Raw genomic sequence first — 15,799 nt, 5'->3', positions numbered from 1 at the left:
ATCACCACAGACCCAAAAGCCGTCCCGACCACAAGCGCAACCAAGCGAGCCACCACGAAGAGCGGCGGCATAGTGACAAAGGCCGCGAACAAGTAGGCGCGAAAACAATGGTCGAGAAGCGGCCATTTACGAAGCCAGGAGCACCGTTGAAGTAGGCTCTCATGTTGCAGATGTCGATAGCTGCGAGGGCGGAGTAGATCATCTCCATGGGGAGCATGGCAAGGCTGTCCAAGAGTGAGGGGCTGTTGATCTGTGACAGAACAAATTGACCAGAACGAGTCATGCGCCAGAATGAGATGCTGAACATGACAATTAGAAACAGAGCAAGCAAGAACCTCATTGTCACCGGAAAGAGAGAGGGGTGACTCAGATGAGAGAGCAAGAAATTTGTATACAAAGGAGGTAGCTTTAGGGTTTCATTCAATAATGTAATGCGTGTGTTGTATTTAGTCATTTTATACCGGTGAAGCTAGCTAGGGTATGAGTCGACGGCCCACTAAGAAATCGAAACGTGTCCCAGTGTGTAATTAAGGGCCGGGTGATTGCTGGGTCACTAAGCTAGGTACGTCTAGTGATCACTATGGTAAAGATGATGACATCGTACATACGTTCTCGATCTTTTCACCACATCATTCATTTGCATGTAGGCTGTAGCTCCACAACATTGTAATTTACCACTTTCGTCTTATAATAACAAACTAGCTAGTTTAACCCGTCAATATATAATTAGAGGCAAAGAAGGGTAGGGAAAAGGTTTAAGCTAATCAAAGATCGAGTTTCTATGAGTTGAGACTGATTGAGTTTGCTGATTTCCTGCCCATGCTATGTATGCTTTTTTAGACGATCTGACCAGTGTTATTAGATGTATGACGCACATGAATTTGTTTTAATATTTAGTCTCTGTGTTTTTTATTTCTATGTCTTTTAGGTACCATTTGTAACAAAAAAAAAAGATCAAGTTTCTATTCATCATTGTTGTGTCCCATCAAATTACATTTAATCAATTTACGACAAATTAAACAGATCAAACACGAAATTTAACAACTAATAGCGTTAATTAAGATGGACTTAAGAACTTCTACTTCAGATGTACTTCCATAATCCATAGTTTCATACTAACTAGCTAGAACATTAAGCTGGGATAGAGATGGAACTAGCTAGTGTTAAGCTAAGGCCTAAATTACCATTTGACAGGATTATGTCGGAATTTATTATAGTAGCCCAAGAAAGCGCAAAGCGTTACATATATAAGTTAACATTGAGAATTGGCAAAATCAAAAAAAAAATGACTATTTCATACTAATTTAACCATTTAATTTTCAATTTCAATGACAAAGTGCAAAATGTGACCATTTCAACACAAGATAAACTAATATTTTTCTAATTAATACAAAAATCATAGTGTTAAAACTATTTTACATTCATCTATCTAAACACTCATTTATAGATAAAGTTGACGAAAGATGACACTTTATTGAAACCTTGTCGGACTCCAATTACCTGTCACCGTCATCGAACTCCAGCCACCGGTCATCGGAAAAAATTACTAACACCCAATAACCCCTCAATAACAAATTACTGACACCCAGTAATTACATTACTGACCCCTAATAATTTGTAAAATCTCTTTACAAACACACTACTGACCCTCAGTAATCACGATACCGACCCCTAATAATTTATAAAATATATTTACAAACACATTATTGACACCTAGTGATCACATTAATATTTTTTACAACACATTACTAGCACTCAATAATGACGTTAAAATATCTTTATAAATATATTACTAACATCCAATAATCACGTTAAAATATCTGTAAACACATTATTGACACTCAATAATCATGTTATTGACATCTAATAAGTTACTTACCCCCTAAGTAACTCTAAACAATTCTTAATACAACTTGCAGCATATCTACATCCATACAAAGGAGAAATCAGTGCTATTTAATGAAAAGAGAAATCAGTGTTTATATTTTTGGGCATGAGAGATGATATTTAAAACATGAATTCCATATCATTATTATACCTTCAAGTTTGTTATCACTACAAGCTATAAGTCACAAACGACAATGTTAACATAAACAATAGAACCTCAAAGGTATACATACTAGTAATTGTTCACTGATTTCATATTCTGACTCTCAGATCAGTCTCCTACTCCGATTTCGAACCCAAACCGATTATTACCAAAATCAAAAGTAGATTTAAATCCGAGACTTAAACCAAAATCAAACTTGATGTAAGATCAGAGAATTTGGAAGGAAGAACAGGTCGAACTGGTCCACGACGATGCTGCAAACCAACTTTCACCTAGAGGGGACATCTCGTTAGTGGCGGCATTCGGATCGGTGCTCAAATCGGGTCGTCCTTATGGCTTGATGTCAGATTCGATCAGAGAAGCCAATCAGAGAGAGAGAGAGAGAGAGAGAGAGAGAGAGAGAGAGAGAGAGAGAGAGAGAGAGCAGGTTGGTGTCGATGAGGCAGGGTAGAGAAAACTGAAAATCAATGAGAGGGGAGAGGGAGTTATTATGAATGGAGGGGTAGTATTACACTTTGAACCTATAACATTGGTTTAGGCACACAAAACTTAAATAATTTTTTTTGGGCCATGTTATACATACAAATTGGATGATGATAGAATGACTTTCATTAGATGCACGTCGACAGTTTAGGAATATGGGTGGTAGATTAAGTTATTGCATGCTATACCACCGCGTCCCAGTAGAATTTTCTTTTTTAGGATGTTTTTGTTCATTTGGTCATTTTCCCAAATCAAAACTTGAATGCGCGCAGCTTTGGCATGGGTATCCTCTTTGTCCTTTACTTGCACTCTTGCAGACCCATGCCACTGATGACAGATGAACACAGCTGTTCCCCTATCATCTACAAGCCAAAAGAACAGTAATGTTGCATCTTAGTCCCTATCTTTTTTTCCTCTTATTTTAAATGTGCAATAAGCATTGAGCAAGCTCAAATCTAGTTTCATTTCATTCAAACAAAACTTCTCAAATAAACGTAACATATTAACTACTGGAATATTACAATAGAATACATTTGAATAATCCGAGAATTGTACCCAATTGCTATTTAAGAACGAATAACTCATGGTACCTAAACATGAAGTACTTAATTAAGATGTATCCAAAAAAAAAGTACTTAATTAAGTTGCCTGTGATGTGGGGAACCAAGAACTTTATTGCAGCGATCGCGAATAGTATAAAGAGCACAACTACGTACGTACGTACTAATTAGTAACTTAGGCAGTCTGGGCTCTGGATACGTCTAATCATCATTTTTGTAAGAGAGACAGCCGAGTATCCTAGTGAATCAAGTCATGTGTTCTTGTTTGTTCTTGTTTTCATCTAACATGTACCTGCACAACTTAGTAATTTACCTATTTGACTTTAGCATTATGCATGGGACGTCACATCTCAAACTTTTCCGAATTTCACCTTTATTAACAAATTGATTAACCTAAAAGTATCGTCAATTAGAGATAAAGAAGGCTGGACCGGCATCCTCTCCTGACCAGAGATTGCCTAATATTGCCTAATAAGAAGATCTGGGCCATCCAATCTTAATGGACGGCCAACATGACTCCTACCTTCTTAGCTCATAAGCTATTTTCTCCAACCTCTATCTCATACTCAAATTTTTTTTCACTCCCATCTCCCTCTCTTCCGTCCCGAAGGGCCTCCAGATTGGTTTCCGTCCGGCCTCTTTCCAACCGGCAACGCATAAATTATGATTTATGATTAATTGCCAAGTTGGAAAGCAGGGATCTGAAATTTTGGGGTTGGATTCGGATAACATAGTATACTTGATTAATGAGCTTGGTAAGATTACTGGGCTGGTTGGCATTTCTTGGTTTAATATTTGGGATTCAACTTCTGGGTTGAAGTAGGTATGGTTGAGAATATGGTGTTTATTGTGCGTGGAAAGATGGAGAGCATTGGGGAGATAAGACTATTGATTACAAGAACTTTTCATATGGTGTTGTAACGATCCTAAAATTTCAAGCTTAAAAAAAAACTCAAAATTTCAAAGTCGTTAAACACTAAACAATTTCAATGAAATCGAAATCATTTAAAATGCACAGCGGATCATTACTGAGTTCTCAATACAACTCAGAAAACCAATTATTACAACCCAAATTTATAATTCAACATTACATAAGATGGAAATTTAATAATCCTCACAATCTCTCACAAAACTCACAAATAAATCCACACCAATTCTCACACACAAATCCACGCTAGAAACCTCACCACAAGCAGGATACGAACGACTTCGAGTCTCCGGAGTCGTAACTCAATCTCCACTAATCAACACCTGCGGAATTATCCCCTACACCATCGAATTGTACACTCATGAGCCGATAACCACCCGTTACCTCACATGCAGTACTCCGACAGACAGACTAGAGTTTTACTGTATCGTAACTTTCGCCCGGCCAAAGAATAGGTTCCGACTTGCCAATCACGTACAATAATCTCACATCATATTGTACAAAAACCAAGTCCGAAGACAATCAACATTTTAACAATCTCCATGTTAAAATTCACGTACAATAATCTCACATCATATTGTACAAATCAAAATCACATGCTTGATAATATCTTGTCATCGAAATGACATCATCAAGATAAAATCATAACAGTATATTATATAGCAAACTATATATATATATATATGTACTTATTTACCATTTATACAATATATATAATCCATTATATCATATACATGTCATAATTCATAAACACGTCCGAAGACAAAACGTTTAACAACACATTAAAATCACTTACAATAATTACACCTCATATTTGTACAAATTAATTCACATGCTCGTCATATAATTCTCGTCATCGAAATGACCAATTCCAATGAATTCATAACATTATATAATATATCAAACTATATATATAAGTACGTATTTACCATTTTTACAAATATATATATTCCACTATATCATATGCATGTCGTATTTCAATATTTAAAACTCTTGCAAAAATCTTGAATTCACCGCAAGGGTTGATTCGTAAATATGCGAGATTTTACTCATCTTATCGATTCGAGCGTAAATCCACAACTTCCGAAGATAATTCATTTCCTTGATTTATCGATCACCTTGAAAAGATAAGAAAAGAGATTTAGAAACGTTTCGTAAACCTTTAAATGCCGAAACAGTAATAATCGGTTACTGTTCAGCAATTTTCGGTTTTACGAATTTACTGTTCACTGAGACTATTCACTGTTTACTATTCACGTATTACTGTACAAATACACATCCAAATACGCATCTATGTACGAGTACATACTGTTTATGTATTTCTGTACGTATAAATAATATTCAAATGTACGTACTGTCTCAGTAAATAATAATTACCGAATTACCCTTCCAACATTACTTTTTACATTTACTAAAAGTAATTTACATTTACATTTACCGTACGTAAATAAAATTTATATTTACCGTACGTAAATCACTTTTTTACATTTACCGTATTTAAAGATAAATTACAAAATTACCCTTTTCGGAAACACTGTTCACGCGGCGCCGCACGTGGCGGCGCGTAGGGTACACACGCCACTCGCCAGCGACCGCGCGTGGGGCCCATGCGCCTACTCCGGCATTGGGGCGTATCACGCCACCTCCGCCCAAAAACTCTTCCTCATCTCCTCCTCCTCCTTCCTACGGTCTCAGACCACCCCTAGACTGCCCCACGCCCCCACACGCGCCGCCTAAGGCGGCGGTGTTCATCATTTCTCCCCCTCCCCGATCTCACTCCAATCTCCTCCACAAATCAACCAAAACATCCACAATACACACAACAACAATCACAACATCATTTAGAGTCGAAACCTCACCTATTTTTGGTCTTGGAGGCACCGAAGCTCGTCGGAGAGCTTGGTCCAGTCGTGCGGTCCGGCGAGGCGCGACGAGCTTCACGGCAGCGAGCTGGCTCGGGTCTTGCTCGGTGGTGCGTCGCGTCGTGCCTGCAATGTCGCTGGTGCCGGCGGTGAGGAGCACGTCCCTCGGTGGAGGGAGATCATTCGGCGAGCCGAGAGGATGAGAGGGAGTTTTCGGGAGAGAGAAGAAAGGGAGGCGGGGAGAAAGAGGGAAGAAAGGGGTTTCCAATTATGGGAACCCTAGCTGAAAACATTTCTTTTTATACTAGTTTCCAAAATCGGAAATAAACTTCCAACGTTAATAACTTTCGTGTCCCATGTCCGATTCAAACGCGTCACCTGTCCACGCACTCGTATCGACGAGCTCTACAACTTTCGTGAAGAAAATTTTCGCAACCGAGCCACGGAATAAAAATCGATATATATACGTTGCGGAAACGTAATGTTTTTCTAATTAAACGTTCGGAAAGCGTTTCCGTTTTTAGTTTCGTAACGTCGCAAACAATCACATTCATTCTAATTAAATTTCACAACTTGATAGAATCCAAATTAAACCAAATATTGTTCGAAAACTAGGGTTATTACACGTGTCTTGAGTCTTCTATACACACTGATGGAAAAAATGTCAAAATCACCGGTTGGAGATCACTCATCAATATATTGGTAAGGTGATTAACAAACGTGGAAGCATTTCAACTCCGAGTTGCATACCTCAAATAGTTCACTGCACTTTTTGTCATGTTATTGTGAAATTAAAAAAAAAAATTATGGGTTGAAGTTGTTGTGCGCAATGAAAAACAAAAAACTTTTAGCTGATTTTTTAGAATGGGGTTGCTGCCCAGCTTAAAGTTGATGGTGAGTTTAGATAGGGAGATACTGTGACTCTGTGAATATGATTAATTTGTGTAGAAAGTGAAATGTGAATTTCAGCTTCAGAGAAAAGAGAGGAGGATGAGAAATTGAGAAAAGAATGAGATGGACCAAATATCACTTAAACTAATGTAAGAGAAATCCTGGCCATCCATAAAGATTGGATGGTCCAGATCGTGTTATTAGGCAATATTAGGGAACCTCTCATTAGGAGAGGATCCCGATCCAAAGAAGGCTAGGGCCTCAGCCAAAAACTGCATTTGCTGATTGATTTGAGCTAGAAAGGTTATACCCATAATGCTGAGAATAACTAATTCAAGGCAAATTATAGAAATCAAACAGGAAAATTAACAAGTAATAGCATAGATAACATTTAAGTTAGACTTAAACGTCCACTTCAGTCACATTACAATATTGTACTTATTCTTTCTAACTAGCAAATTATTTAGCTGGAATAGAGAGCTAATTAGCACCATTGACTACAACAGTAATATTGTACTTCCTTTCTCACTAGAAACTTATTGAGATGTGATAGCGATCGAGCAAAACAACGTACACTCATACTTCAACTGTAAATTAAGCTAAGGCAGACTGCTAGATTAGCTAAGTTACCATTTGACAGAATCATGAGAGCGAACACCTCCAATATTACCTAGCTCAGAGAGGAGAGATCTGAGAGTTTCAGGCCACAAATTACTTCACAAAGCCGCTGTCTTCTTCTGATTTGCCGTTTTCTTCTGGGAATTCAGGCCACCAAATCGCGAAGCTGGTGACAACCGGCATGGCCACACGGGCGTTGAGGTGGAGCTTAAGAGCGATGGTGAAGGAGACGAAAAAAAAGGCAGCGTAGGTACAGATGAAACAGAAGGTGATCAACATCACCTGGTAGTGTCGGAGATCGATATCTGAGGTTATTAGGGTTCTGATCTTGAAGGCCAGTTCGAAGTAGATGATGAATTCAAAGAACAAAGTGATCAAACTCATGGTTATGTGCTTACTGTCGTTCGCCGCCGGAGGAAAGAGAACTTGAAGGTCGACAAGAAGAACCTCATAACGAACTAAACGGATGGAAAGATCTATACTTGGATGTTCGGTGAGAGACATCTTCTGCGGCCGAGATTGAGATCTGGTCGGCCGGAGAGATTGGTTTCTGTGGCTTAACTTTTCCGATGTGTGGGGTATTTAAAGACTGGAATCTAAGGACTCAAACTAGGGCACAAATGGGGAAAGGTGCACGTGGACCATTCATAAGTCGAAACGTGGCTTCTGCTTTTACGCTCTTGCAGACTTGTGGTGTTTTGGAGTACGCCCCTTAGCTCATTTACTACAGGCCTTTTACCATTTACTGATTTATCTTTTACTGATTGGCTGCCTTTTCACCACATCTGCATTCATGCAGTGATTAACCAATTGAAAGGCCTTTTTTATTTCTTTCCTATTTATGTGTGTAATTCACACTTTGCCCGTATAGGATGGAAGCTAGGAGATTAGCTAGCACGCCAGGTAACATAATTACTCCCCCTAATTATGGCACCGGGAAAGTTTTAGGAAACCACTTAATTACTCCTCTACAAGTAATAATTTTTTATTAATTTTTTTTAGTATATCCACATGTAATTAGGAATCCGAATGTCAGTGGGTTATGGAACTCCATCTCCAAGTAGGAAACTACCATCCCTTATATAAGTATCCCCTTTCCTTTCCCATTTGATTTCATTCAGCTTTACTGCAATCATCGTTCCTCTCTAGTCTCTACCAAACAGAGCACGCTCGTGTGTCTTAGCTTTTCTCGATTTACGTCTCCATGGCTACTGAGAATTGGCAAGTGGTGAGTGGGATCATCTGCAACACAAAGTACCTGGGTAAAGTTCAACCCACAATCGAGCTGCCTAATACCAAATTCTTGATGGATTTCAAGATCAAGATTGTGCACGTCTCGTCTCGCGATTTGGAGGGTGAAGATGAAGTTACAGAAACAAGGACCCACTGCCCCATCGAACTGGAGTACAATCCACAGAGCATGTGGGTTGCCATAAATCATGAGCTTCAAAACCTGCAAGTTCCGAGCAGGGTTCGGGAAGTCGTTGAAGATCCAATACTCATGGGCACAAGAGTGGCACGAGCCGCTAGCGCTTACTACGATCGCAAGTATCTGCATATGGAGGTGGATATCGAATTTCAGCTTGGTGATTTTGATGGTATTGGTGACTATGAACCTTTGTTTGTGCCGGCAAGTGAAGTGTCTATTAGCAAACTGGAGAATACAAAAATCGAAGAGTGTCCAACAATGTGCACGGTTTGTGTGGAGGACATGATGCTTGGTTCGGAAGCGACTCGTATGCCTTGTTCACATCTTTACCATGAGAGTTGTATTGTAGAGTGGCTGCGGAAAAGTGGGGTTTGCCCTTCCTGTAAGTTCCGCATGCCTACAGAGGATGATAACCATGATTGATAATACTAGCTAGCTAGTGAATGTATCAAAATCATCAGATTAAGTAAATTTAATCTGTGATTCCAACTTTAATTTACATAAATATTTTTTTTTCACCAAAATTACAAGTATATTAATACTAGCTTGTTAAGTATTCTATGTCTTGGTAAAGTTTCCGGCCGATTTGTTATCAACAACATATCGTATTCTATGTCGCCTACCTCCCCATGCCCCCCTCCTATTAAGTTGCCACGTGTCTATTTCTTTTCTACAATATAACTAGAATTAACTATTTTATATTTACCTTCAAAAAACTATTTTATATTTTACTTGTATAATTTTGCATTTCCTCTAATTCTAATTAATCGAGTAACTCAAGAAACATAATAAAAATATTTATCAATTAATCCCTAGCTAAGACTCCTCGTATACTCAAGTTTTTGGGTTTTTTTTTCCTGCTATCCTTTGGTACACGGAACGCAGATATACAGGGGGATTAAGGCTTAATCATTGATCGAGCTAAGGTTTGGTTTGAGCTGTGTCTTATTAGATTCGTCTTTCAACTTGTCGGCGAATTGTTGACGAGGAAGCCATATCAGAGGGAAGCTCTAGTCATCGTTATGAATTTTAGCAACAGATCAAGGAAACAGAGCTCGTAATCCTCTTATGACTGTTTGCAATTTGGATGGTGGTACGATTTTTGTCCTCTTTCAAGAGGGAGTCAGACTTGAAATCGGTTATTGCCTTATTGATGGTGCTTCATGTAGGGGTGGACACGGGTCCATTCGGTTCGGGTTTGGACAAAACCCATAACCCAACCCAAATTTTAAATTCGGTTCGGTTCGGTTCGGTTTTTCTATTTTAGAGACTGTGACCCACAACCCAACCCAACCCGTACGGTTCGGTTCGGTTCGGGTTTTTTTTCGGTTTTACCCGTATGTAAAATACATAATATTATATATTAATTTTAAAAGTATAAAATTTAACATAAAGATGAAAAACTAATAGTCTAATGATTATTTCATACCTAATTGACTTATGCCTCATCATTTAGCCCGTGGATCTGAAAAGCTCGCCGAGGCCCGCAAGCCCGATGGGTTTTTACCCGAAAACAACACTATTATGTCATAAGGGAAGACCCATTACCAATATGCGAACACTAAAAGTCGTTTGCATATATGAAATCACCTAATTTTTGTCACCGATTGTGTGCGGTCGCACCAAAAAATTACATTTGGCAAAGCCCCGGTCAATGAGGATTTTAATGTCAAACCGCTTTTTTCTTGACCATAAGTATGGACGATCAATCAATATCCAAATCGGACGAAATTTTTACGGGTTTCCTAAATATATATACTGATCACATCTGCTGGTGTCGATCGACCATATTTCGAACTGGAGTTATCGATTGCTGAAGTGTCCACTAATGTATCATACCTTTATATTAGATTTATAATAAAACTATCGCATTATGAAGCGACTATATGAAGAAAACTTTTAGGGATCGATCGACACCATCCGATGTGATTAGTATATATATTTAGTGACCATGTAAAAATTTCATCCAATTCGGACCTAGTTTGACCGTCAGAATTTCCGGTAAACTGAAAACACCACTAATTTGTCCTAAATGAGAATCTATTACAAAGATGCGAGCGCCGAAAGCCGTTTGCATATCTGAAGTCACCTAATTTTTGTTACTTATCATGCAGGGTCGCACTGAAGAAATCTATTTGGCAAAGCCCCGGTCAATGAGGTTTTATTATGTGAAAACGCCTCTTTTTTGGTTGACCGTAGGTACGAACGGTCAAACCATGTCCAAAATGGATGAAATTTTTACAGGGTCCCTAAATATATATACCAATCACATCTGCTGGTGTCGATCGACCATATTTCGAATTAGAGTTGACGATCACCTAAGTGTCAACTAATGTATCATAACCTTTATATTAGGTTTAAAATAAAACTATCGCATTATGAAGCGACTATATGAAGGAAACTTCTAGGGATCGATCGATACCAGCCGATGTGATCGTTATATATATTTAGTGACCCTATAAAAATTTCATCCAATTCGGACCTCATTTAACCGTCGGAATTCTTGGTAAATCGAAAACATCACTATTATGCCATAAGGGAGGACCTATTACAAATATGTGAATGCCGAAAGCCATTTGCATATCTGAAATCACCTAATTTTTGTTACTTATCATGCGCGGTTGCACTAAAGAAATATATTTGGCAAAGCCCCGGTCAATGGGGTTTCAATATGTGAAAACGCCTCTTTTTTAGTTAACCGTAGGTACGAACAGTCAAACCATGTCCAAAATGGACGAAATTTTTACGGGGTCCCTAAATATATATACCAATCACATCTGCTGGTGTCGATCGACCATATTTCGAATTAGAGTTGACGATCACCTAAGTGTCAACTAATGTATCATAACCTTTATATTAGGTTTAAAATAAAACTATCGCGTTATGAAGCGACTATATGAAGGAAACTTCTAGGGATCGATCGACACCAGCCGATGTAATCGGTATATATATTTAGTGACCCTATAAAAATTTCATCCAATTCGGACCTCATTTAACCGTCAGAATTTTTGGTAAATCGAAAACACCACTATTATGCCATAAGGGAGGACCTATTACAAATATGCGAACGCCGAAAGCCGTTTGCATATCTGAAATCACATAATTTTTGTTATCTATCATGCGCGGTCGCACTAAAGAAATATATTTGGCAAAGCCCCGGTCAATAGGGTTTTAATATGTGAAAACGCCTCTTTTTTAGTTAACCGTAGGTACGAACGGTCAAACCATGTTCAAAACAGATGAAATTTTTACGGGGTCCTTAAATATATATACCAATCACATCTGCTGGTGTCGATCGATCATATTCGAATTAGAGTTGGCGATTTCCTAAGTGTCAACTAATGTATCATAACATTTATATTAGGTTTAAAATAAAACTATCGCATTATGAAGGAAGCAAGACGGCTAAATAATGCGCCTCTTATACATTAGGCCAATTAGGTTAGAAATTATGTGCGGCTGTGAGACCGACCACACTATTTTTTTTATTAAAAAAATAATAATAATGTAAAATTATAAATATGACAAAATGATGTCGTTTTGTAACGTTGACCATTGACTTCGGGTTGTTCGGGTCGGTTCGGTTTCTAAGGGACTGAACCCAAAACCCAACCCAAATAGAATCGGTTCGGTTCGGTTTTTTAATTTTCGGTTCGGTTTGATTCGGATTTCGGTTTGTTCGGATTCGGTTTGAGTTCGGGTCCGGTTTTTTTCGGTTTTCGGGTCAGTTTGTCCACCCCTAGGCATATCAGGGGTGTGAGAGACAAATTTGCTTTCATAAAATTAAATTAATTACGTTAGTTGAAAAGAACTACACAAAGCAAACAAGAAGAAATTAAACTTTATAGTTACCATAGTGCCCTCATCGATGAGAACGGGATTGTCGCAGAGAGCCATGTAGAAGTCCTTTTTGGATTTGGAAGGCAAAGAGAAGGCATTGGGCTGGGATAGGATTGTAATTGGCATCTCAGGCGGAATGAACTTATCCCAAACGGCGTCAGATTCTGCCGCCGACCTGATAACCTTAGAAAGCAAAGAGAGCCTGCATGCATCTGGAGGACTGGTCAAGGAGATCACGTTGGTTATGCATCCCTCCGGCAAAGCTTGCAAGTCTAGATGCTGCGTCATACTCAATTACTCATGCATGTTTCCCCCTCTCTCTTTCTATTCTGTCGAATTATGCAGGGTAGAGGTTTGTCTGTTGTACAACAAGCTATGCTATACACACATTTTTGTGTGGTAAAGGAAGGATTTGATAAAATGCACCGTGGGTGTCAGAGGAGTGATTTGCGGAGGAAAGTGCTGATGCATAATGTATAGCAGCGCATCACAGAATTCTTCAATTATGCATGCCATTCTTCCCCAGGAACCATGCTAATATTCTTTGTTACTAATTTTATCGGATTTATTTGCATGCTCTTGATATCTATCAATAGTACGTACTTAAAATAATGAGTGATGCTGGCTCGAGGTTTGCACCCCATTACAAATTATAATAATAAGAAATGCCTGTACATTACTGATACATAAAAAAGTATACTCAGCTCGAATTGTGAACATTGTCGATATTTACAATACATAATAGTCTCAATCTAGCTAGTTCACCTTTAGATTCAACCATATTTGAATCGCGATCGAACCACTTTTCTTGATTCATGTACATATCAAAATATCATCATAGAAGTCTTAGAAACGAATATATCAAAACAGCGCAGATGACAACAATGAAGCAATTGACATGATCATTAAATTAATTATTCAATGGAAGCAAACTGAAAATTCAACAAACAAAACCAAACTCTTATCGATTAAATTTGATTACACCACTGATGGTAGCTGTTTGAACATTGCTGGCAAGTCTATGACCCTGATGGAGAACTACATTTGAGTTAGCTAGCTAGTTCCTTTTTGGTCTGACCTCAATCCCTTGAACTAGGAGACCACTCTTACCCCTACTAGTCTCACAACAAATCATTTCCAACTCCCCTTCTTCATCTCCTTGACAATGAAACTCACCCAGCTCCATCTCCAGCCACCCATCCGCCCTGCTTTCATTTGGAAATTTTACTCCATTGAGTTCAGGATATATTCCAACCTGTCTTTCAATATGGATTTCTATGTTTCTTTGGGGCACCAGAATCGCAGTGGGCTTAATGCCTGCAGTTATTTCCATCAAACCAGGGCATTCATAATCAAAACCATGAGCTCTTGCACCAACTGTGACCACGGAAGGCCAGTCTAGTCCATAAGTGCCTTGAGTTAACTTGTACACCAGATAAGCTTTATATGTCGTCGATGGAGACAGCATGCGCGTATCAATTCTACCACGGATTTCAAGCCAACATACAAAACGAAGCTCGGCCGCCTCCTTAAACCTATTCGCCGTATTCAAAGATGTACGTCATTGTTGTTCACAACAGTTAATGTTCATATTTGCTTCCCAACAGAAGTAACAACTAACAAGTATAGTAAATTAGCTAGCTGCTAGCCTTAAGCAGAGACTTAATTAATCTACGTCCAATATGGCAAAAGAAATGTACGAACCTGGACTCAGGCAGAGGCTTCCATGTCCAATATTGAGGAGTACCACCCCAAGCAATCCGAAGGCGCTTTGCAGCTATCATATAGCACTTCTTCCCACTCCATTTGTCTAGTGAAAAGCTCTACATATGCAATGAAAATCAATTACAATCAGTCACCGTACCCACGCTACTTGAGTACTTGTATAAGCATTATATATGCAAATCCAACAACTGCAATATTAAGGGTAGCAATGCACCTAAAAGTCTAAATCAACACGATTCTAACATCCAAGCGGATCATATCTGTTTTGTAAGCAAATCTAGCAATAAAGGACGTAACTACACACGGGTTATGGTGGGCTGTATATAGCCTATCTCAAATTACTAAAAACTTGTCATTCTAACTAAATTTTAATGTTAAAATTTAAAATTTAAATATTAGTCCATTCCAAATTTCTATATATAATTCTTAAATAATCATAATTTTTTTTCTAGCCCAACTTATTATCAAATCCTGAATCCACTCTTGCTAGCAATAAAAAAAACTTGGTCTATACATAATGCCAGTACCATTTTTTTTTTCAGATCTTGATATTTACCCAAATTAATTTCACAAAATAGCAATGTATATATGCGATCTAGAATTGAATTTGATCAATGTAATTAGCTAGATAACAATTGCACTAAAATAACCTGCTCACTATTTACTTTATTGTAAAAATCGATAAGTCATAACGATTGCGAACCGTTAAAATCGGGACCTGAATGAACTATATATATCGCGAAATAGCCAAAATCAAAGAGGTGGTATGAAAATGTTAGTTACCATATTGCCCTCGTCGATGAGGACGGGGTTGTCGCAGAGAGCCATGTAGAGCTCTTTCGTTGATTTCGGAGGGGAAGAGGAGAGGGAGCTGGATTGGGAAAGGATCGTGTGTGTCTCAGGCGGTATGAACTTGCTCCAAACGGCGTCGGATTCAGCGGCGGACCTGATATCCTTAGAAAGCAAGGAGAACCTGCATGCATCTGGAGGACTGGTCAACGAGATCACGTTGGCTATGCAACCTTCCGGCAACTCTTGCAAGTCCATCGCAGGTGATTCCTCCTCCTTTGAGTTCTCCGCTGTGTCCACTGTTTTCTTTTGTGGTGTGCTGGAGGGTCATCAATTTCTCAACCAACGAGATATCCCATGGTTGCATTTTAGATTTTAATCATATTCTAGATTTTCACTTAAAAAAAGAAGATTATTGGACGGTTTCATGCTTCTACCTTCTAGGCTTAGCGAAAAGTCCATAATTTAGGATTAAATTAAGAAGCCCATAGGGAACAAATTTGAGAGTTTTTAGCAAGGACCAAGCATGACATGTGATTTCAAAAAGCAAAGCACGAGAGCTAGAGAGATAAATAGAAGGTGTAGCCAACAAGGTAAAAATTGTATATGTGCAGGATTGAGCTT

At 38.6% G+C, this 15,799-nt stretch overlaps 2 protein-coding genes across 2 annotated transcripts; one reads left to right on the top strand and one right to left on the bottom strand.

The window, feature by feature from the left end:
- The first annotated feature begins 8,596 nt into the window (after positions 1-8,596).
- LOC126800333 (uncharacterized) lies at positions 8,597-9,244 on the top strand. The gene has a single exon (XM_050527689.1). The coding sequence runs from the start codon at positions 8,597-8,599 to the stop codon at positions 9,242-9,244; it is 648 nt and encodes a 215-aa protein (XP_050383646.1).
- A 4,339-nt stretch (positions 9,245-13,583) lies between these two features.
- On the bottom strand, positions 13,584-15,474 carry LOC126798274 (putative F-box protein PP2-B12). The gene is made up of 3 exons (XM_050525189.1): positions 15,170-15,474; positions 14,366-14,484; positions 13,584-14,196 (listed from the first exon to the last, which is right to left on the bottom strand). Exons 1-3 carry the CDS (start codon positions 15,431-15,433, stop codon positions 13,719-13,721), a joined length of 861 nt encoding a protein of 286 aa, XP_050381146.1. The 5' UTR covers positions 15,434-15,474; the 3' UTR covers positions 13,584-13,718.
- Positions 15,475-15,799: the final 325 nt, after the last annotated feature.

The sequence above is a fragment of the Argentina anserina genome, chromosome 6, assembly GCF_933775445.1.
Source record: "Argentina anserina chromosome 6, drPotAnse1.1, whole genome shotgun sequence".
In the NCBI taxonomy this organism is placed as follows: domain Eukaryota; kingdom Viridiplantae; phylum Streptophyta; class Magnoliopsida; order Rosales; family Rosaceae; genus Argentina; species Argentina anserina.
This window is presented reverse-complemented; position numbering and strand designations above follow the sequence as displayed.